Raw genomic sequence first — 23,788 nt, forward strand, 5'->3', positions numbered from 1 at the left:
GCGGGCTCGCTGCAGCCAGACTGCACGAGGGCCGGCCCCTGGGAACAGATGGCAGAAACAAGGTCCTGGCAAAGCAAACTTTATTAATGGCCCTGAGGTTGGAGCTCCCGGTCCCGCTGAACACTTGAGAGTTGGGGCGAGGGCCTCTCGTGTTGGCCTCAGCAGCTCCATCCCATTCAGACTCAGGTGGAGAGAGGCTGGGTGGGGGAGACCTGGGGTCACAGCTAGCCAGCTCGCCCTGGGTCGCTGCAGCCAGGCCACTCCTGGCTCCTCATTTCTTGGATCCTGGCTTTTTAGGTTTGAGTGTGGGTTTGGCCTATGGATAGAAAGGAGGGCGCCAGTGTCCCACTCTCCCTTCCCCCTGGGCCCCAGGACCAGGCCCCCTTCTTCTGATACTCACCTTTTTCACAGGACTCTGGTCTTTAAGCCTGGGTCTGGAAGGGGGTGGGGCGGGGCAGGGACAGGGGATGAGGGTGAGAAAGAGAGAGAGCTCAGCCGGACCCCAGCAGCCCAGACCCTCCTAATGCTCATGCTGAGAGCAGGGGGTTGTGGCCTGGGGAGCTGGAAGCTGCAGAATTCACCTCCCCACCTGTCACCTGCCCGGGACCGCTCTCTGTTTTAATTAATTAATTAATTAATTAATTAATTAATTAATTTCACTCTTTGTTTTAAACAAGATGTCCTTTTCTTCTCAGGCTTCCATCTGCTTTCTTTTACTGATCACAAATAAGTCTTTTTCATGGCAAAAGTAATGTTTAACTACATTGCACAAAATACAGCAAATGGGGATTAAATTACTTATTTTCTCTACTTCCTACCAGTTCTAACATTTTGGTGTGTTTCCTTTGAGGGCTTTTTGTTTTGTTTTCTTCTAAAAACATGTGAAGCAACATGAAAATGACTTAAGATCCTGTTTTTTAAAAAATTCTATAAGCACTTTCCAGGATGCCATGTTCTCATAGGCATTATGTCCCATTCCATTGGGAACATGTGACATGGCTCCATCAACTACTATATTGGTAGATATTTAGAATACTTCCATTTTTCACCATTACTTGAATAATGCAGTGATAAGTTTCTTAGTGCATATCATTTTACCCCTATTTTGGACGGCATCCTTCGGAAGGAAGTGCCATAAGTGGAATTAGGGCAGAAGGTAAGAATATTTTAATGCTTTTCAAAAAAGGTCATGCCAGCCAGCAGTGGAAGCACACCTGGGCACTCATACCCGTGTGCACACACGCCAGGCTCTTTGTAGCCCCATACACCCCCGCTACAAGGTGTCAGCCAAGTTAGTAGATGGAAAGAGTTACCTCACTGCCTCCTCTTCTTTTTCCATCCTTTTTTTCTGGGAACCAAACACAAGCGTTATTGGGAGGGTTAGAGGGTCAGGGGGTTAGGGTGGGCCCAGGGCTGAGCAGACGCCCCTGGCCGGTCCTGTCCAGGCTTTACACACTCAGGCACACTCCACTCAGCAGGGCTGGCCCAGGTTTCTGAGGAGCCTCTGGGGGTCCCTTCCCTCACCTTGGCAACACTTGTCTGCTTCTGGGACGCCAGCCTCTTGACTTGTTTAACAGGGGTCTCCTCTAGGGACACATCTACATCATCGTCGTCATCGTCGTCATCATCAACCTCATCACTGTGACTTTCCTCCTCCTCTTCCTCCTCCTCCTCGGGGTCTTCCTCCACTTCCTCCCAGGATACGTCTGCAGTGTCTACTGGCATGGAAAGGGGGCAGGGCCGTGGAGCTACAGCTCTCTGCCTAGCTCCTGGTCCGCCCTGGGTCTTGCTCTCAGAGCTGCCCCAGGGAAGCCAGCACCTGCCGCCTCCTATGGACCCTTTCTGACTTCTCTGCCAAAATGAAGGGTAAGGGGGTTGAGGGGCCCAGAACCCCAGAAAGCTTGGGGGTGTGCAGACGAAGGTAGGGGAAGTGGCCAGCTGCGGCTCTGGCTGGGAAGGAGTCAGGATGGTGAGGGCGGATGGGATGTGCCAGCAAAGGGAGGAACCCAAAACAGTAGCCAAGGAATTCAGATCTCATCCAAAGGGAAGTAGAGCCTGCCAGGGTTTTGGGATAGGACAGTACTCTGATGAAAGAGGCGCAATTGGACAGAGAAGGGTATGAAAGAGTCAATAGCACAGTGGTTTGTTGGGAGCCATATTACTCCTCCAGCTTCATGCTTCATGGCAGCTAACATTTTTTTAAAAAGATTTTATTTATTTATTCATGAGAGACACACAGAGAGAGGTAGAGACACAGGCAGAGGGAGAAGCAGGCTCCCTGCGGGAAGCCCAACACCTTGGGATCACAACCCAAGCCAAAGGCAGACGGTCACCACTGAGCCACCCAGGTAGGTGCCCCTCACAGCAGCTAACATTCTAAGTGCGGGCTAGTACTAGGCATCATGCAAACTGCTTTTTCCTGAATATCCTATTTATTCCTCACAACTGTTCTTTGAAGATGAAACCAAGTATAGCCCTGCCCCCGTGTTACAGGCAAGGGGACTGCAGCCCATAGAAGCAGGAAGGTAAAGGAGGACTTCCAGTCCAGACTACTGGCAATCATATTGCCTTTGGAGATTTTTACTAATGATTCAAGAATCTCTCTAGTTCTAGGGTACCTGTTCCCTCCTTGGCCCTGTGCTAGGCATTGTACTCTGAGACCTTCCCCGGGTCCAAGGTCCCACTTACTGTAACATTCCTGGCCACTGAGGAACACAGGTCCAGAGCCAGCCCGGAGCTGGAAAGTAACTGGAAGAGAAAGCTCCAATCCCATCATGACAACCTGCAGGGGGAGGGAAGAAGGGAGGGACAAGGACAGAGAAGAGAAGATGGACTCACTCAGCCCCGGCAGCTGCAGGGAGGGGAGGGGGGGCAGGTCTCTGGCGGAAACACTCAGAATGTATTCCCAAACCCCGAGTACACACACTGTACAGGTTCTCTGGACCACTGAGGTTATCCCTGGCCCTTCCTGTCGAGGTGGATCCTGTCGGAGAATAATGTGAATCTGATAACCCCGTTATTATAGATCACAGGCGGGCTTCCAAGCTGAGGCGCAGCTGTTAGTGAGGTCTGATTGCCACAGACTGAATTGTGTCCCCAGGTTCTTAGATGAAGCCCTAACCTCCAGCCTGAGGATATCTGGAGCTGGGGCCTTTGAGAGGTAATTAGGATTTGATGAGGTCATGAGAGCTGGGCCCTCATGATGGGATTAGTGCCCTTGTAAAGACCAGAGAGTTCCCTGTGTCTCTCTGCCAAGTGAGAAGAGATAGAGCCGCCAGCCAGCTGCAAAATCTAACCATGCTGGCGCTCTGGTCTCAGACTTCCGGCCTCCAGAACTGTGACAAAATAAATGTTTTTTTATTGTTTGTTGTTTAAGCCACTTAGTCTATGGTATTTTGTTACAGCAACCAACCTGAATAAGACACCTAACAAATGAGAAAAGCAGACACAAAGTGATATGAACAGTACGAGTAGTGCATGGATATACATACAAATAAAGTTAGACTTCTATTAAGTGTGGACCATAATTTTCAGTGGATGGTACGATATTTCTTTTCTTTATACTTCTCCAAACTTTCCAAATGTCCTAGAGTATCAATGATGATACTCCTATTTATTGACTTCCTACTGTGTACCAGGCCCAATGCTAAGCACCTACCTTATTCACCTAACCCTTCATAGCAATCCTGCAATGGAGGTGCCATGACTTTACAGAGGAGGGAGCTGAAGCTTAGGGAGATTAATTTAGAATTTTGGGCTCATACAGGAAGGAGATAAACGAGAATTGAAACTGCAGCCATCAACACTTAGAGATGCTGGATAGAATGCACTCCAATGTGTTTATTGCATGGCTGACAAGTAAGACAGAGGAAAGTGGTCCCATGATCCAGGAAGAAGGGCACCATGCACTAGGCCTGTTGCTGTAGCAGCTGGGAGGAAATGCCCCTGAAAACAGCTCTGGCCTGGAGTTTAGACACACGCTCAGAGACAGGGGGCAGGGCCCGGGCTCAAGAGAGGAGCACTGTCAGGAGCTGTTGTGTGGAAGCTAGGACCCTCCAAGGGTTGCACCTCACTTAAAAGCTCCATGTTCAGGGTAAGGGTAGGGAGCCAGAGAATTCCAAAGCAACCTACTAGGCATCCCCCCCCCCCACCCCAATGAAGGAAGGTAACAAAGAAATGCAAGGGTGATAAAAGAAGAGAAACTAAACCTGCGAGAACTTAAAAGCCCATGGCTGTACCTCTCACACAAAGTTTGAATTCACTTGGTGAGGACTACCCAGTCAAGAAGCTGGTCTAAAATCCCAAGCTGATGATGACATTCCTGGGGCCAAGGACAGACACCGACATGAAACTATTTTCTTGGGGCACTGTCAATTATCTTCCCATGGTATTCTTTCAGGGTAAAAAAAACAAGACCCTGAAGACAACTCCCCATCTAAAATGACAAGACACAATCCTGCTAGAGTGAGCAGAAGGGACAAAAATGACCCCAGACCAGCACAAGCAAGAACGTGAGGTAAAAGGAATAACAGCCTGAACAATTATGAAATCAGGCTGATGAAAATCAAATAAACAAAAGTAGGAATCAGAACCATAAGAATAGGTAGTTTGAGAAATAAAAAGAACCAAATGCAGCTTCTAGACTGAACAGATGGTTAGAAAGCTGAATAAACCAGCTAAAGCAAAGGCCAGGGAATTGGGATCACGCTTTGAAGAAGCTGCCCAGTATGCAGCCCAGAAGACAGATGGACAAAATATGGGAGAGAAGCTGAGAGGTATGGAGGACAGAATGAGCAGATCCAACATGCATCTAGTCACAGCAAGGGATGAGAAACAATGGAGTCAATATTCAAAGTGATAACCAAGAGCTTCTGGAAACAATCAAGGACACAGATTCTCATGTCCAGGAAACCTAAGTCCTGAACAGATGAATAAAAATAAATGTACACCTGAACATCCCATTGTGAAATGGAGGGTAGCAAAGACAAAGAGTTAATCTTTTTTTTTTTTTTAGATTTTTAAATTTATTCAGAGAGAGAGAGAGAGAGACAGACAGACAGAGACACACACACAGAGAGAGAGAGAGAGAGAGAGAGAGGCAGAGACACAGGCAGAGGGAGAAGCAGGCTCATGCAGGGAGCCCGACGTGGGACTCGATGCCGGGTCTCTAGTATCACACCCCAGGCTGCAGCGGCGGCAAAGCGCTGCACCACCCAGGCTGCCCACAAAGAGTTAATCTTAAAATAACTTAAAATCTGTCTTTGGGAAAGACAGATTTCCCAAAAAGGGACAATAACCAGATGACAGAGGGTTTCCACAGCAATATCAGAAGCTAGAAGAATAGAATCATCAAAGTTCTGAGGGAAACTACCTCTGTACGTGGAATTATCATAGCCAAACTACCATGAAGGAATGAGGGTAAAATAAAGATATTTCCAGGCAAAGCCCAAAAAAGTTCACTCCTCCCAGACCTACTCAATGGAGTCTCAAAAAGATGACAATTACACAGCCACTCTGGAAAACAGTATGGAGTTTCCTCAAAAAGTTAAAAATAGAACTATCCTATGACCCAGCAATTACTCTACTAAGTATTTATCCAAAGGATACAAATATACGATTTGAAGGGGCAGTTGCACCCCAATGTTTAGAGCAACAATGTCCACAATGGCCAAATGATGGAAAGAGCCCAGATGTCCATCGACAGACAGATGAATGGATAAAGATATTTATACACACACACACACACACACACACACACACACACGAATATTACTCAGTCCTCAAAAACAATGGAAGCTTGCTATTTGCAATGATGTGGATGGAACTAGAGTGAAATAAGACAGAGAAAGACAAATACAATATGATTTCACTCATGTGGAATTTAAGAAACAAAACAGGTGAACATAGAGAAAGGGAAGGAAAAATAAATTAAGATAAAACAGAGAGAGAGGCAAACTATAAGAGAATCTTAACTCTAGGGAACAGACTGAGAGTTGCTGGAGGGGAGGTGTGTGTGGGGGATGGGTAACTAGGTGATGGGCAGGGGCACAGGATGTGATGGTGAAGGAGGGCACTAGGTGAAGGAGGGCACAGGATGTGATGAGCACTGAGTGTTGTATGCAACTGAAGAATTACTAAATTTTACCTCTGAAACTAATAATACACTATATGTTAACTAAACTGAATTTAAATAAAGTTTTTCTAAAAAGAGGACAATTACATGGAGAGAAAAGAAATGGATACAAGCAGCAGTGATGAGCAAGCACCTTGGTCAACAAAGAAAAAGTAAGCATTACTGTGAAATAAAATCATTCTAGTTAATGACAAGTATGGAGTGGGTTTAAAACAAGCTGAAGCTGGGGCAGCCCCGGTGGCACAGCCGTTTAGCGCCGCCTACAGCCCGGTCCTGGAGGTCTGGGATCAAGTCCCACGTCGGGTTCCCTGCATGGAGCCTGCTTCTCCCTCTACCTGTGTCTCTGCCTCTCTCTGTGTCTCAATAAATAAATAAAATCTTAAAAAAAGAAAAGAAAAACAAGCTGAAGCTAAGACATTTCATGATAACAACATATAAGTTAAGAAGAGGGTAACTGGAAAATCTCCCTGGATTGTTTGGGCAGCAAGAATAAAATATTAATTTTAGACTGATCATGCATGATTGTTAAAAAATTAAGGAGAACCAATAAAAATCAGAAGGAGATTCAACAGCTTCCAAACTAGTAGAGTAGGGGAAAAGAAACCTTTACCTACTAAAAGAAAAAGGAGAAAAAAGAAAAACAATACATGAAAAAGCAAGGAATGTAGAAGCACAAAGTACAGGTTACAAACAAATCCAAGTATATTAGTATCACAGTAAACATAAGCAGACTATATTGGCCAGATGGATTAAAACAAAACATAGCTACTTACTGCTTATAAGATACATACCTAAAATATAAGCACACAGAAATGTTGAAGAAAAGATATGAAAGCATATGTACCAGGTGTGGCAGAAACTTCTCATGGCTTATCCAATATCTATTCTTTCCTTTTTCCATAATAACTATGCCCTGATATTATTCAAATACTGCACCCATGAAGACTGCATCCCGGTTTCCTGTACTGGGGGATACACAGTTGGCTGTGGCTGTGTTATTAATTTCTGGACCAATGAGTTGTAGGCAGAATTTGGTGGGTGGTGCTTGTGTGAAGACTCTAGAAGAGGGAGACAGAGAACCTAGTAAAGTCCCTTTGGTCTCCCCCTGTTTCTTCTTGCTGATTACTCTAAATGCAAAAGTGAGAGCTGGAGCTACAGCAGCCTTCTCGGACTTTAGGACAATCTTGAGGATGGAAGTTTTGAACCAAGAAGAGAAAGAGAAGACCAAGTCTTTGGTGACCATGGAGCCAGCTTACCGGCCTTGTACTTTATCTCTGTATATCTTCTATCCAAGACAGAAATGAATCCTGAATGTTTTTGAGTCCCTGTAGTTGGGTCTCTGTGATTGCAAGCATACCTATTTAAAACAAAAATGAAGCTAGTTGTACCATCTGGTGTGGGATGCTGGAAATGGAGGAGGCTGTGTATGCGTGGGGGTAGGTGGCATATGGGAACTCTTTGTATGTACCTTCATCTCAACTTTATTGTATACCTAAAACTGCTAAGGAAAAAACAGAGTCCTTACAAAAATGAAGTTAGTTGTATTCGTTAGGATTAGGTTTGGTAACAAGCAGCAGAAAACTCAATACCAGGGGCTTATACAACATAGAAGCTCGTTTCCTTGTCACATAAACTAAATCTGGAGATAAATGGTCAGCTGTGGGTATACTGCTCTTCAATCACCAGGGATCCAGGCTCTTTGTATTGTGTTACTCCACCATCTTTTTTTAAAAAAATTTTAATTTTATTTATGATAGACAGAGAGAGAGAGAGAGAAGCAGAGACACAGGAGGAGGGAGAAGCAGGCTCCATGCCGGGAGACTGATGTGGGACTCGATCCCGGGACTCCAGGATTGCGCCCTGGGCCAAAGGCAGGCGCTAAACCGCTGCGCCACCCAGGGATCCCCCTCCACCATCTTTAATACATGGCCTTCCACCTTCTGGGCCAGGATGGCTGCAAACATTGTACCCATCACATCCATATTCCAGCTAGCAGCAAGGAGGAAAGGATAAAAATGATCACAAGATCTCTCTTTAAGGCATGCCTGGATGGCTCAGTGGTTGCGCATCTGCCTTTGACTCAGGGCATGATCCCAGGGTCTGGGATTGAGTCCCACATCAGGTTCCTGCAGACAGCCTGCTTCTCCCTCTGCCTGTATGTCTGCCTCTCTCTCTGTCTCTCATGAATAAATAAATAAAATCTTTAAAAATAAAAACTCTCTTTAAGGATACTTTACCACTTCTGCTTACATTCCACTGGCCAGACCTTCATGGCCATGCCTTATTCTCAGTAGCCTGTGGCCCGCTAAAAGTCATGAATTCCATTACTAAAGAATAGAGGAAAATGAATATTAAGAGAAAACTGGAAAACTAATAACAGATGATGTAAGCTCTAATCCACTAAGCATTTCAGGAACAAAGAACTAATGTTAGTTTATCAAAAAGATAATTGTGTAAATCATATGCACCAACGACATAGTCTAACGTAAGAATATAGCTGCAGTATCAAGACTACAGTATTGGAAGGAGAGACACAAAGATCAATAAAACAGAATACCTAGAAATAGATCCACACAAACGTGAGCAACCGATTTTTGATGCAGGTGCACAATTAGTTAAAGGGAGGGAGGACAGCTTGTTCAACAAATGGTGCCAGAGCAACTGGATGTCCAGAGGCAAAGAAGTGAAATCTGACCTAAACCTCACAACTTACACAACAATTAACTCTAAACAGATCATGGATTTATTTTTTTTAAGACTTTTAAAAATTTATTCATCCATGAGAGACACAGAGAGAGAGGGGCAGAGACACAGGCAGAGGGAGAAGCAGGCTCCATGCAGGGAGCCCAACGTGGGACTCGATCCCGGGTCTCCAGGATCACGCCCTGGGCTGAAGGCAGCGCTAACCGCTTAGCCATCTGGGCTGCCCCAGATCACGGATTTAAATGTAAAACATAAAACAATAAGACTTCTGGACAGAAAAAAAAAAAAAAAAAAAACATAGAAAATCTTTGTGGTCCTGGAACGGTCAAAGAGTTCTTAGGCTTAAAACCAAAAATCATAAAAGGAAAACTGATAAGATGGGCCTCATCAAAATTAAAATTTTTTGTTCCATAAAGGTTCATTGGAAAAGGATAAGAAGACAAGGAACTGACTGGAGAGAAAATATTTACAAACCATAGGTTTGACAAATGACTAGTGTTTAGAATCTATAAAGAATTAGCAAAACCCAACAGGCACAAAACAACCCAAGTAAAAAACAGGCAAAAGACATAAACAGACATTTTACTGACTACACAGATGGCAAATAGACACATGACAAGATGATCGGCATCATTGGCCACTAGGGAAATGAAACTTAAAGGCACTATGAGATGTCACTGCGCACATTTTAGAATGGCTAAAAACCAAATAGTGACAGCATTAAAGGTTGGTGAGGATGCAGAAAAAGGCAATCACTCATGCATTACTGGTAGAAATGTAAAATGGTACAGCCACTTTAGAAAACAGTTGGGCATTTTAAAAAGAAAGCATGAAACCACCATATGACCCAGCAATTGTACTCCTGGGAATTTATCCCAGAGAAAGGAAAACTTATGCTTATATAAAATTTTCTACACAAATGTTTATAGCAGCTTTTTTCATAACAGCCCCAGAGTAGAATCAGCTCAGTTTTCCCAGGGATGAATGGTTGAACTGTGGTACAGTGATAACATGGAATAAGACTTAGCAATAAAAAGAATACACATGGGATCCCTGGGTGGCGCAGCGGTTTGGCGCCTGCCTTTGGCCCAGGGCGTGATCCTGGAGACCTGAGATCGAATCCCACGTCGGGCTCCCGGTGCATGGAGCCTGCTTCTTCCTCTGCCTGTGTCTCTGCCTCCTTCTCTTTCTGTATCTCTCATGAATAAATAAATTAAAAAAAAAAAGAATACACAGGATGCCTGGGTGGCTCAGTTGGTTAAGGCTCTGACTTTGGCTTGGGTGATGACCCCAGGGTCCAGGGATCAAGTCCCGCATCTGGCTCCCTGCTCAGCTGGGAGTTTGCTTCTCCCTCTACCCCCCTCCCCTACTCATGCTCTCTTTCAAAAATAAATAAATAAATAAATAAATAAATAAATAAATAAATAAATAAGATCCTAAAAAAAAAAAAAAAAGAATATACACAACAATTTGGATGAAACTCCAGATTACACTGGAAAAAAAAAAAGCCTGTTCCAAAAAAGTTCCATATGTATGATACTATTTCTAGAACAAAGTTTCAGAACAAAGTTACTATTTCTAGATGGTAGTTGCCAGGGGTTAGGGATAGAACAGGACCCAGAAGGGAGGTGGGTGTGGTTATAAAAGGGAGATATGAGGGATCTCTGTTGTTTCCCACAGTGGTGCTAAATATATGAATTTAGGTGATGAAATTGTATTGAACAAGATGGCCTGATTGTATCAATGTCAATATCCTCGTTTTGATGCTATATTACATTGAATGTCATATACTGCAACAATGTTACAGTTTTACAAAATGTTACTTGGGGAAAACTGGGCAAATATACAGGGATCTATTTCTTTCTTTTTTTTTTTTTTAAAGATTGTATTTATTTATTCGTGAGAGGCACTGAGAAAGAGGCAGAAACATAGGCAGAGGGTAGAAGCAGGCTCCAGGCAAGGAGCCCGATGTGGGACTCAATCCTGGGATTCCGGGACCATGCCCTGAGCCGAAGGCAGGCACTCAACCACTGAGCCATCCAGGCATCCCTCTCTCTATTATTTCTTACAGCTATATGTAAATCTACAATTATTGAAAAAATTTTTCAATTGAAAAATAAATACAAAGTAAACAATAAAATTATAAGGGGAATCCACTGAAAATCCACAATCATAATAGGGAATTTTAACACATTTATTTTGGAAGTTGATAGATTAGGGAGACAAAATATGTAGGTCTGAACACAATAAGCTGTAATTGGACTCTCCAATGGAGAGAAGTGGAGAACAGAAAAAAAAATGTTTGCATAAATAATGGCCAAAAATTTCCAAATTTGATGAAAACAATGAACCTCAAGGCATTTTATAAATTGCTCAAAACCAGTGTTAAGGATAAAATCTTAATGCAGCCAGAGGGGGAAAAAGGACATTACATACAGAGGAATGAAGACAAGGATACTAGTAGACTTCTCCAAATTAAGCAAGCTAGAAGGTAATGGAGCAATGTTCTTAAGTGTTGAAGAGAAAAAAAGTCAACCTAGAGTTCTACACAAAGGAATGAAGAGTAGCAGAAATGGTAAATATAACAACATTTTATTCTAATTTCTATTCTCTTTAGAATATAGACTATTAGAGGCACCTGGGTGGCTCAGTCAGAAGAGTCTGTGACTCTTGATCTCAGGGTCGTGATTTCAAGCCTCATGTTGGGTGTAAAGGTTATTAAAATAAATAAAACTTAAGGGGCATCTGGGTGGCTCAGTCAGTTAAACATTTTACTCTTGATCTTAGCTCAGGTCTTGACCTCAAGATCGTGAGTAAAATATTAACACAGGATTGAATATTTTCCAGACCACAAGGAGACAAACTAGAAATCAATAAAAGAATCTTTAAAGATTCCTATTTGGCAATTTAAAAGCATACATATTTCTAAACACCCCAGCGGCTAAAGAAGAAAACTATGAAATAATTTAAATGAAATGAAAATGAAAACTGTACTTATCAACATTTGTGGGATGAAGTCAGAAAGGTGCTTAGAAGGAAATCAGAGCATGAAATGGTTGTACCAGAAAAAGAATAAAGGCCTAAAAAAAAAAATCAATAATGTAAGATTCTGCCTTGAAAAACTAGAAAAAGAGGAAATTAAAACCCAAATCGGGGTACTGGGTGGCTCAGTGGTTGAGCGCTTGCTCGGGATCATGATCCAGGGGTCCTGGGATCGAGTCCCACATTGGGCTCCCTGTAGGGAGACTGCTTCTCCCTCTGCCTATGTCTTTGCCTCTCTCTGTCTCTCATGAATAAATAAATAAAATCTTAAATAAAACCCAGAAGGGGATCCCTGGGTGGCGCAGCGGTTTAGTGCCTGCCTTTGGCCCAGGGCATGATCCTGGAGACCCGGGATTGAGTCCCGCATCGGGCTTCCTGCATGGAGCCTGCTTCTCCCTCTGCCTGTGTCTCTGCTTCTGTGTGTCTCTAATGAATAAATAAATAAAATCTTAAAAAAAAAACCCAGATATAAGAAAGGAAAGAACAGAGATCAATAAAATACAAAAGTGAATAAACAATAAAGAAAAGGTGAGATTGAAAGCAGGTTCCTGAAAAGATGGATAAAAATATTAAACCTGTAAGCAGACTGTACAATGAAAAGGGAGAGAAGGCACAAATTACTAATATTTAAAACAAAAGAATAGAGTCTACTACGAACTTTACGGAAGAGGAAGGGAATATTATGGACAACTATGCCAATGAATTTGACAGCTTGGACAAAATGGAAAATTTGCTTGAAAGACATAAAGCTCTCTTAAGAAAAAAAAAAAACCAAATTGTCTAGCTCTAGTAAAGAAATTTAACTTGTAGTTTTAACCAGCTTGCTTCACATGAGTTCTACCAAAACATTTTAGAAAAAAATAATACCAAAGTTACATGAATGGTTTAAGAAAACAGAAGAGGGGGACGCCTGGGTGGCTTAGCAGTTGAGTGTCTCTGCCTTCGACTCAGGGCATGATCCCGGGATCCAGGATCGAGTCCCATATCAGGCTCCTTGTGGGGAGCCTGCTTCTCCTTCCACCTATGTCTCTGCCCCTGTGTGTCTCTCATGAATAAATAAATAAAATCTTTAAAAAAAACAACAGAAGAGGATATCCTCCTTCTCGTTTTATGGGGCCGGTATTCCCTAATACTAAAATCAGACAGAAACAAAAAATGACAAGAAAATTACAGTCCAATGTTGCTCATAAATATAGACACAAATATTTTTTTCAAAGATTTTAAGCAATCTCTAAACCCAACACAGGGCTTGAACTAACAACTCTGAGATCAAGAGTCACATGCTCTACTGACTGAGCCAGCCAGGCACCCCAACACAAATATCTGTAACAAAATATTAGCAAATGGAACTCAGCAATACATAAAACTGTACCTAACTTCTTGGGATAAATCTCATTCGGTCATGATGTATTATCTTTTTACTTATCGATAGATTGTGAGTGCAAGCCCCATGTTAGGCATAGAGCATACTTAAAATAAAAAAAAAAAACTAAACTAAAATGAAAATAAATAAAAATTGAAAAATCAATACATGTAATTTGCCACATAACAGGGTAAAGGAAAAAAATAACCTCAATAGATGTAGAAAAGAATTCTTGGACAAAACTTGACATCCATTCATGATAAAATAGCTCAGGGAATTAGAATTAGAAGGCAACATCCTCATCCTCATATAGGACATCTATAAAAATCCTTCATCTGTCTTAATGGTAAAAGGCTGGAAGAAGGCAAGGATAGACCTGCTGTTACCACTTTTATTCAACATTATACTCGAAGTCCTCATCAGTGAGGGAAGGCAAGAAAAAGAAATGCAGGAAGTTAAACTGACTTTATTTACAGATGACATGAATAAATCCATAACAAATTCTAAAGAATCAACAAAAAGCTGCTAGGACTTATATGCAAGTTTAGCAAGGTCAGATAAGACAAAAAACAATTATATAACTATACTATTGCTGAACAATGATAAAATGAAAATTTAAAATGTCATTTGGGTACTTCCTTTTTTTAAAAAAAGGTTTTATTTATTCATTTTTAAACGTTTAAAAAATTTATTTGAGAGAGAACAAGCAACGATGTGAGCACTATTGGAGGGGAAGGGGTAGGGGCAGAGGGAGAGGGAGAAACTGACTCACTGCTGAACAGGGAGCCCAACCCAGGGCTTGATCCCAGGATCCTGAGACCAAGACCTGAGCCGAAGTCAGATGCTTAACTGAGCCAACCAGTCAGCCGACCATTTGTATACTTTATACTATATACAAAAACAACTCAAAATGGCCCAGAGACTTAATGATAAGAATTAAAACTATAAAACTCCCCGAAGAAAATATTGAATCAAATTTTCATGACCCTTGATTAGGTGACAGTTTCTTAGATTCAACACCAGAAGTAGAGGCAACAAAACATATAGATAGAACTATATCAAAATTAAAAACTTTTGTGCTTCAAGTGACATCATCAAGAAAGTGAGAAGACAACTCAGAAAATGGGAGAAAATATTTGTAAATCGTCTGATAAGAGGCTTGTATGGAGAGTATATAAAAAAACTATGATTTAAAGACCAATATTAAAATATCAAACTCAAACACAATTAAAAAAAATGAATAAACCCCTAAGGAGACAATACTCTGAAAAAGATACACAAATGACCAATCAAAAGAGTCATTAGGCAAAGCAAATCAAAACCACATTGGGGGCACCTGGGTGCTGCAGTTGGTTAAGTGTTTGACTCTCGATTTCAGCTCAGGTCATGATCTGGGGTCCTGGGATCCAGCCCTGCATCAGGCTCCCTGCTCAGGGTGGAGTCTGCTTGTCCTCCCTCTGGTCCTCCCCCTGCTCTCTCTCTCTCTCTCTCTCTCTCTCTCTCAAATAAATAAATAAACAAATAAATAAATAAATAAATAATTATCTTTTAAAAAAATTAACCACATTGAACTGCCAGTTCACACCCAATAAAACGACTAATCAAAATTACAGACAATAACAAGTATTTAAAGGATGTGGGAAAATCGGAATCCTCACACACTGTTAGGATTGTAAAATGGTGAGACTGCTTTGGAAAACAATCTGGCAGTTGCTCAAAATGTTATATACGGAAAGCTACCATGTGACCTAATAATTGTACTCCCAGGTACATGATCAAGAGCAATGAAAACATAGGTTATACAGAAATTTGTGCATGAATGTTCACAACAGCATTCATAATAGCCAAAAGGTAGAAATAAAACAAATGTCCATCAACTGCTGAGTGGATAAATGAAATGTGGCTCATACAATGGATATCACTTGGCAATAAGAAGAAAGTACTGTTGTGTGCTATAGCATAGATGAATCTTAAAAACATTATGCTATGTGAAAGAAGCAGTCACAAAAGACCATATGTTTTATGATTCCATTTATATGAACTGCTCAGAACAGGCCAATCTAGAGGGACAGAAAACAGATTAATGGTGGCCTAGTGCTGCAGGGGTAGGGGGTAGGGAGTGACTGCTAGTAGGTATGGGGTTACTTTTTGGGGTGACAAGAACGTTCTAAACTTAGATTGTGATGGTTACACCACCCTTAATTTACTAAAAACTATCTGATTGTCGACCTTCACAGGTGAAGCTTATGGCACATGAATTATCTTTCAATAAATGCATTAATGCTGTCTTCAATAGCACCCCAAATGTTGGGGTGATTTTACAAAGTATGTACATGACCAGTTCCCTGAAATCTACAAAATAATAGGAAAGTTAAAGACATACCTTAGAATGAAAAGTAAAAGACATAAACAAATAGAGAAACATATGTTCAGTTATTAGTGACTCAAAAATGCTAAGATGCCAATTCCTCTCAAAGGAGTCCATAGACTCAATACAACCTCATTCAAAATCTCAACAGACTGACTTGTAAAGAAAACCTACTTTGAAATTTCTATGGAAATGCTCAGGACCTAGCATTGCCAACACAATTTTGGAAAAGAACTACAAAGTTGGAAGACTCACACTAATTTTAAGACTTACTATAAAACTACAATAATTAAGTCACTCTGTTATAAGAGTAAAGGCAAAAAGTAAACCAGTGGAACAGAATATAGAAATATATGCATACATAGGCGGGCAACTGATTTGTACCAAAATCCCAACAAAATTGTATAGTGAAAGGACAGTCTTTAAAAAAAAAAAAAATGTGGTGCTAAAGCACTGGATATTGACTTGCTAAACTTGTTTCTCTATCCTTACTTTAGATCAGGCAAAAAATATTATCTTGAAATGGATCATTGCGGGCACCTGGGTGGCTCAGTGGTTGAGCTTGGCTCAGGTCGTGATCCTGGAGTCCTGGGATCAAGTCCCACATTGGGCTCCCAGAGGGGAGCCTGCTTCTCCCTCTGCCTAGGTCTCTGCCTCTCTCTGTCTCTCATGAATAAATAAAATCAAGAAAGAAAGAAAAGAAAGAAATGGATCATTGACTCTAAGAGTTAAACAATAGTACTCCTAGAAGAAAATTTAGGAAAAAACATTTTTGACCTTAGTTTAGGCAATGATTTCTCAGGACACACACACACACACACACACACACACACACACACACACACACGAACCATATGAGAAAAAAATTTCAGGGGCTGGGTGACTTAGCCAGTTAAGCCTTTCTTTGCCTTTGGCTCAGGTCATGATCTCAGGGTCCTGGGATCCAGCCCCACAGCAGGCTCCCTGCTCAGTAGAGTCTGCTTCTCCCTCTCCCCACTCATGCACTTGCACACGTGCACACTCGCTCTCTCTCTTAAAATCTTTTTTTTTTTTTTGGAAAAGATTTTATTTATTTATTCATGAGAGACACAGAGAGAGAGGCAGAAACATAGATAGAGGGAGAAGCATGTGCCCTGTGGGGAGCCCGATGTGGGACTTGATCCCAGGACCCCAGGATCATGACGTGAGTCAAAGGCAGACGCTCAACCACTGAGCCCCCCAGATGTCCCTAAATAAAATCTTTTAAAAAAAAGAGGAAAAAAATGTTAAATTAGACTTCATAAAAATTAAAAACTTGTGGCCCTCAAAAAAATGATTATGAAATGCAAAAGCAAGCCATGTACTAGGAGAAAATATATGAAATAAATACATTTTTAAAGATTTTATTTGAGAGAGAGAAGAGAGCACAAGTGGGGGAAGGGATAGAGGGAGAAGACGACTCCCTGGGGCTCAATCCCAGGACTCTGAGATCCTGACCTGAGCTGAAGGCAGATCCTTAACTGACTAAGCCACTCAGCCGCCCCTGAAATAGTTTTGATAAAAGACTTGTATCCAAAGTATATAAAGAACTTCCACAGCTTAATAAGAATAACTCAATTTTAAAATAAGAAATATATCTAAACAGGCTTTTTGCAAAAGAGGGTTTTTTTAGTCAAAAAACCCCTAAGAAGTAATGTAAATAATAACCACAATGAGATGCCAATACACACACACACACACACACACACACACACAGGAATGGCTAAAATTAAGACTGACAATGCAAAGTGTTGGTAAGGATGTGAAACAACCGGAATTTTCATACGTTGCTGGTAGGAATGCAAAATGGTATAGTAATTTGGAAAATAGCTTGGCAGTTTTGTATAAAGTCGAACATATGCAAGAGGATGGGAAGGCGGAATAAAGTTTAATATAGGCTGACTGTATGATCCTGTAATTCTACTGCTAGGTATTTACTCAATTCAGAGGAATGAAATTAACTCAATTTCAGAGGAATGAAAACATACATATGTGGTTACAAATACACTCAAATGCTCATAGCAGTCTTTATTCATGGTAGTATAAAACTAGAAACTACCCAAATATCCATTAACAAGTGAATGAATAAATCTCGACGTATATATGTATCTGTAGAACAGATTATCACTCAGATATAAAAAAGGAGCATGTGATTCTTTCACCAACAGCATGGATGAAGTTCAAAAGCGTTACGCTAAGTGAAAAAAGCTGGGTACGAGAGACTACGCATTGTGTGATTCCGTTGAAATGAAATTCTAGAAACTATAGAGACAGAAAGTAGTAGATCATTGGTTGCCAGAGACAGTGGAAGGGGGAAAGGGCTGACTGCAAAGAGGCATAAGGAAATTTTTTTGGGGGGGGGAATGGAAATTTTCTCTACCTTGATTGTCATGGCAGCTACACAATTACATACATCTGTCAAATGCATCAGGGGGTATACTTAGCATTGGTGAATCTTATTATATATAAATTATACCTCAAAAGAGCAGATCCAAGAACTGACTCAAAGAAAGGGAAACATTGAGACCTAAAACTATGAAATGACGATAGTTTAAAATCAAACCAAAAAATAAAAAATAAAATCAAACCAGTCACATATGGTTTGTTCACTTCTGTATTCACTAATTGTATGTTGAGTTTCTCCAATATACCAGACACTATTACATAGGTAGTGTGGCAAAAGCAATAAATAAATAGGCGGTCTTTGCTGTCTTAGAGTTTATATCCTGGCTGGGGAGAAAGACAAGGCACATATGAAGACTGAGCCAGTGACGGGTCCCATGGGGAGGAAAAGTGATTATGGAAGGATAGGAAGAGGGGGTGCTGTCTGTAGTCAGGGAAGACTTCTTCAGTGAGAGGACATATGAATAAAGTTGAACTGAAGTGGGAGGCAAGTGTGTCCTTAGCACGGGAACAGTAAATGCAAGACTCCTAGGAGGGGGTATGTTTGGAATTTCCAAGGCACAGGCAAGGAAGCCAGCGTGGTTTGAATAGGGTTAGGGAGCAGAGAGTAGCAGAGGTTGGAATTGAGAGAGGTTTTTGCGGGCTAGAACATAAATGATCTTGGATTTCATCCTAAGTGAAATGGGAAACCACTGACCTAACTGTTCTAGCAGAGAAGCAACATGGTCTGACTTTTAAAAGGATCCTTCTAGGGGTACCTGGCCGGTTCAGTCCGAAGAATATATAACTCTTGATCTTGAGGTCTTAGTTTGAGCCCCACATTGGGTGTAGAGATCACTTAAATGCTAAAAAACAAAACAAAACAATAAACAATACAGGGATCCTTCTGGCAGCTGTGCATAGAATAGACCAGGGGTTGGGGAAATTTTTTCTGTATTTGATACATATTTAAGGCTTATGAACCATACGGTCTCTGTGGAGATGACTCAGTTCTGCTGTTACCAAGGGAAAATAGCAGGCATAAGAGTGTGGCTGTGTTTCAATAATACTTTATTTACAAAAATAGGCATTGGGCTGGGTTTAATCCTGCAGTTTGTCGAACCCTGGAATAGACAGACTATAAGGAACCAAGGGTTGAGGTAGGTAGACCAGATAGGAGGCCCTGCAATAAAATTGAGCAAGAGGTAATGGTCATCCAGACCAGGGTATAGAAGGGAGGTGGTGAGAGGTGGTCAGACTGGTGTATACTCTCAAGGTAGAGCCAACAGGATTTGCTGGTGATATGCAGTGTTTGAGAAGGAAGTTTTTGTCCTGATTAACTGGAAGAGCAATTATATCCTGGGAGAGGATCAGGTTTGGGGGTGGGGGAAGAGATTATAGATAACAATCAAGAGTTTGGATTTAGATTTGTTAAGTATGGGTTCTCTCCTAGATAGCTATTAAATATATTGAGTTGGACAGAGGATTTGGAGCATGAAAGAGAGTGGCAGAAATAAATACCAGAGTGTTCATTTGCATAAATGGTCTTTAAAACCCTGGCAAGGAATGGTCTAGGGAAATCTCATAGATAGAAGGGAAAAAAGGGTTTGAGGGCAGTTTTACAGATAAACCTCCCGGATTAGGGACAGAGGACATTGGTCTCACATTCACTGTTCCACCACATAGAAGGAGAGAACACTACATCCCCTAGTTCGAGAGGCTAGTATCGCTTGACACTCAAATAAGATAAGTGTGGTTGGCCTATAAACTCCTGAGTATATAAGGTTTTTTTTTAAATATAAGTTTTAATATATTAGCAAAGCAAATGTAGAAATTTATAGTATGATCAAGTAGTGTTTGTCAGGAATGCAAAGTTGGTTGAATAGTATTCTATTAATATAACTTACCACATTAACAGGTTAAAGAAAAAAGAGCTTATGGTGACCTGAATAGAAAAGCATTTGATAACCATTTACGATTAAAATGAAGAAATCCCAGTTTTAAAAGGCAGAGCAGGACTAGGCTTACCAAACATGTGGAGAAACATGGTGGAGAAACATTAGAAGCATTCCTTTCAAAATATACATAGAGTGGCACCTGCGTGGCTCAGTTAGGCAGCAGACTTTTGGTTTCAGCTCAGGTCATGATCTCAGGGTCAGCCCTGCACCAGCTCCAAGTCTGCTTAAGATTTTTTCTTCCTCTCCCTCTGCCCCTCCCCACCATGCTCACACACACTCTCAAATAAATAAGCTATAAAAATATACATGATATATATATCAAGATATATATATACACACGATATATATGTGTGTATACACACACACACACACACACACATACACACACCAAGAATGAAACAAGGACATTTACCGTTATAATCTTACCCGATATTATACTGGAGACCCTAGGCAGCATAGTCAGATTAAAAAAGACACACAAAAATGCCATTAACAATGATGATTTGCAAAGAGAACTCATGATAAATTATTAGAAATAAGAGAGTTTCTGGATGGACAATCAGTATGGAAGTCATCAACAGTGTCCTCTCAGCAGCATCAAAAACTTTAAAAAAAAAAAGGTGATTCTGAAGAGCGGTGGACCTGCCCAAGGTCACGCAGCTAGGAAAGGGTGGGCTGGGATGGAAGTGGGGCTCTCTGCCTCCAAACCCAGGGCTCTCGGTCATGGGCTACAGGGCCTCTCTGGCAGCGCTGCCCCCCTGCAGGAGGCCTGCACCCCCTCTCTGGGCCTGCCCATCCGCTCCCCGGGGGTGAGGCCTGAGCAGGTGCCCAGGGCGGGCAGTCTCCCGAAGCCGGCGGGGAGAGGCTCACCATGGGTAGCACGGAGGCCTGCAGCGAGGCGATGGTGATGGGCTTGGCCTGTTTGTCGTCCGGGCTGGCCGGGGGCAGGATTTCCACCAGGTTCATCTCTTCTTTGGCTTTCTCCCCCAAGCAAATCTGAGGGCGGTTGAAGACAGGCCCCCTCACCACCGGAGCGGTCTGGTCCCCGAGAGTCCGCCTGCCCCCGCCCCCCGCAGCTGTGCAGGCCCCTCGGGCTGCAGGCGGCCGCCCTTCCCGGGGGCGGGGGGGGGGGGTGCGCGGCACCCACCGTACAGAGCAACAGCTTCGAGTCCTGCTTGCCCTCCTTCTGGGGTTTGACCGTCCAGGTCCGCTTCTCCTGGTTGAGCTCACAGCCTGAGAAGGGAGAGGAGCGAGGGGGCCGGCTCAGGGGGAGGGGGCTCCCCGGCTCCCCGCCCCGCTCCCCCACCCGGCTCGGGAGCAGCCGGGCCCTCGCTCACCCCAGAGCACGGCTGCGGGCGCCTTCTCGGCAGCGCTGCTGCTGCTGCTGAGGTTCATGGCGCGGGGCGCGGGGGGCGCGGGGGGCGCGCGGGGCGCGGGGGGCGCGGCGGCTGTGCGGGAGGGGCGTCCGCGGTGAGCAGAGCCGGGCCCCCAGCCCCGCTCGCCCCGCATCCCTCCCCCCCGATCCCGAGCCCCCGGCCTGCGGGAGGCGGGGCGCTGGGCGCCGAGGTCGCCGGGGCTGGAAAGGGGCCGCGTCGGGTCGGCTGTCAGGAGGCCCGCGGGGCGCGGCAGGGGCGCCTCCCCAGCCTTAAAGGAGGGGCCCTCCTGCCGCAGTCTGCTCCCCAGCCCTTCCCGCCGGCTGCCCCGCGCACCTGCGGCCGCTGAAGCTCCGCCCCTCCCACCTGCGCGGGGCTCGGCACGGCGGGCTGGGGCCGCCCAGGGAGCTTCGCATTTCTAACGGGTTCGCAGGTGAAGGTGCTGCTGCTGCCCCAGGCCCCGGCTGCGAGCGCCTCGTTCGCGGCCCCTGGGGACTCGCCGAGGCCTGATGGGTGAGGCTGCCCGGCGTGGGTGGCCTGCCCTCTCCCTCCCCCCTAGGTGGGGGCCTTTTCCAAGGCCGGGAGGCCCGGACCCCCAGGGTCACGGTCCCCAGAGAGGAAGAGCCCTGTTCCCGGAGGAGGGTTTCTCCCGGGGCCAGCAAGAGGGCGAATGCGTTTGGTCAGCAGAGGCCGCCGTGGCAGCGGGTGAGGAATACCCCACCCGACACCCTTGAAGGGCAGCTCACAGGGCACAGCGGAGCATTAAATGTTTGCGGGGGGTGGGGGGGTGAGGGTGAGGGGGTTTTCATCTGACCACATCCCCCCTGTCTCCCTCCTGTGACATCTCTGCGAGTCAGAAGAAAACAGGGATCTCTCTGATTCAGTTCTAATCCCTCCCTCCCTCCCTTCCTTCCTTCCTTCCTTCCTTCCTTCCTCTTTCCCTCCTTCTTTCCTTTAAATGAAGCATAGTTGATCTCATTGCACTTGCATCCTTCACTCCCATCCAGGAAACTTCGCACCTACATATAGCGCTCAATGCTTTTCAATAAGGAAATGATAGTCTTGGGCAGCCCGGGTGGCTCAGCGATTTAGCACCGGCTTCCGCCCAGGGTGTGATCCTGAAGACCCGAGATCAAGTCCCACATTGGGCTCCCTGCATGGAGCCTGCTTCTCCCTCTGCCTGTGTCTCTGCCTCTCTCTCTCTCTCATAAATAAATAAATAAATCTTAAAAAAAAAAAAAAAGGAAATGATAGTCTTTGCCCAAAATGGTGCTATAGGAACTAGAAATATGTCTCTGGAACCTTGACTGGAGCTTCTGCTGTGCAGGAATCAGCTCCTCCTCCCCTTTTTAACACATCAACTTTATTGAGAAATAATTTATATACAAAATGCATTCGTTTAAAGTGTATACTTTGGGGCACCTGGGAGGGGGGGCTCAGTGGTTGAGCATCTGTCTTCTTCTGCTCAGGTCATGATTCCAGGGTCCTGGGATCGAGTCCTGCATCAGGCTCCCCACAGAGAGCCTGCTTCTCCCTCTGTGTCTCTGCCTCTCTCTGTGTCTCTCATGAATAAATAAAATCTTTTAAAAAATGTATAATTTGGGGTGCCTGGCTGGCTCAGTCAGTGGAGCAAGTGACTCTTGATCTCAGGGCTGTAGTTTCAAACCCCACATTGGGTGTAGAGATTACTTATAAAAATAAAATCTTGGAATGCGTGGATGGTTAAGTGGTTGAGCCTCTGCCTTCAGCTCAGTATGGGACCCCAGAGTTGCAGGATAGAGTCCCCCATCGGGCTCCCCTGGGGAAGACTGCTTCTCCCTCTGCCTGTGTCTCTGCCTCTCCTTCTGTGTCTCTCATGAGTAAATAAATAAAAAAATCTAAAATAAAAATAAAATCTTAGAGATGCCTGGATGGCTCAGTGGTTGAGTGTCTGCCTTCAGCTCAGGCTGTGACCCCAGGGTCTTGGGACTGGGTCCCACATCCGGCTCCCTGCATGGAGCCTGCTTCTCTCTCTCTCTCTCTGCCTCTCATGTATAAATGAATAAAGTCTTCAAAAAAATCTTAAAAAATGCATCATTTGATAAAATTTTACAAATGTATATACCTGCGTAGCCACCACCACAGTCCAGTTGTAATTTCCACCTCTCTCCTAAATTTTGTTTCCCTTTGCAGTCAATATCCTCACCTTAATGCCTAATTGACATCAGGCAAACACCTGTTTTCTGACACTGTGGATCATTATCGACTGTTCTAGAATTTCATATAAGTAGAATCCTGCAGGGTCTTTTCGTCTGCCCTATTTGTTGTACAAAACTGTTTGAGACTTATTTTTCCATACTGTTACTTCTGTCAGTAGTTTGTGTTTCTTGTGGAGTAGTATTCCACAGTTTGTATACCCAGTAACTGCTGGTCAGTTTCATGTGTCACCTTGGCTAGGCTATCATAGCC

General features: G+C 43.6%; 1 protein-coding gene across 3 annotated transcripts; it reads right to left on the reverse strand.

Moving 5' to 3' along the window:
* Positions 1-63: 63 nt before the first annotated feature.
* NPM2 (nucleophosmin/nucleoplasmin 2) lies at positions 64-21,398 on the reverse strand. 3 transcript variants are annotated; one of them, XM_038573899.1, is made up of 8 exons: positions 21,305-21,398; positions 21,115-21,200; positions 20,838-20,963; positions 2,689-2,782; positions 1,525-1,715; positions 1,314-1,348; positions 401-434; positions 64-316 (listed from the first exon to the last, which is right to left on the reverse strand). In XM_038573899.1, the coding sequence occupies exons 1-8, from the start codon at positions 21,360-21,362 to the stop codon at positions 272-274; spliced, it is 669 nt and encodes a 222-aa protein (XP_038429827.1). In that variant the 5' UTR covers positions 21,363-21,398; the 3' UTR covers positions 64-271. The 3 variants fall into 3 exon arrangements, with proteins under 3 accessions (XP_038429827.1, XP_038429826.1, XP_038429828.1); XM_038573898.1 differs by having other exon boundaries at positions 1,525-1,718; XM_038573900.1 differs by lacking the exon at positions 1,314-1,348 and having other exon boundaries at positions 1,525-1,718.
* Positions 21,399-23,788: the final 2,390 nt, after the last annotated feature.

This window comes from Canis lupus, chromosome 25 (assembly GCF_011100685.1).
Source record: "Canis lupus familiaris isolate Mischka breed German Shepherd chromosome 25, alternate assembly UU_Cfam_GSD_1.0, whole genome shotgun sequence".
Taxonomy (NCBI): domain Eukaryota; kingdom Metazoa; phylum Chordata; class Mammalia; order Carnivora; family Canidae; genus Canis; species Canis lupus.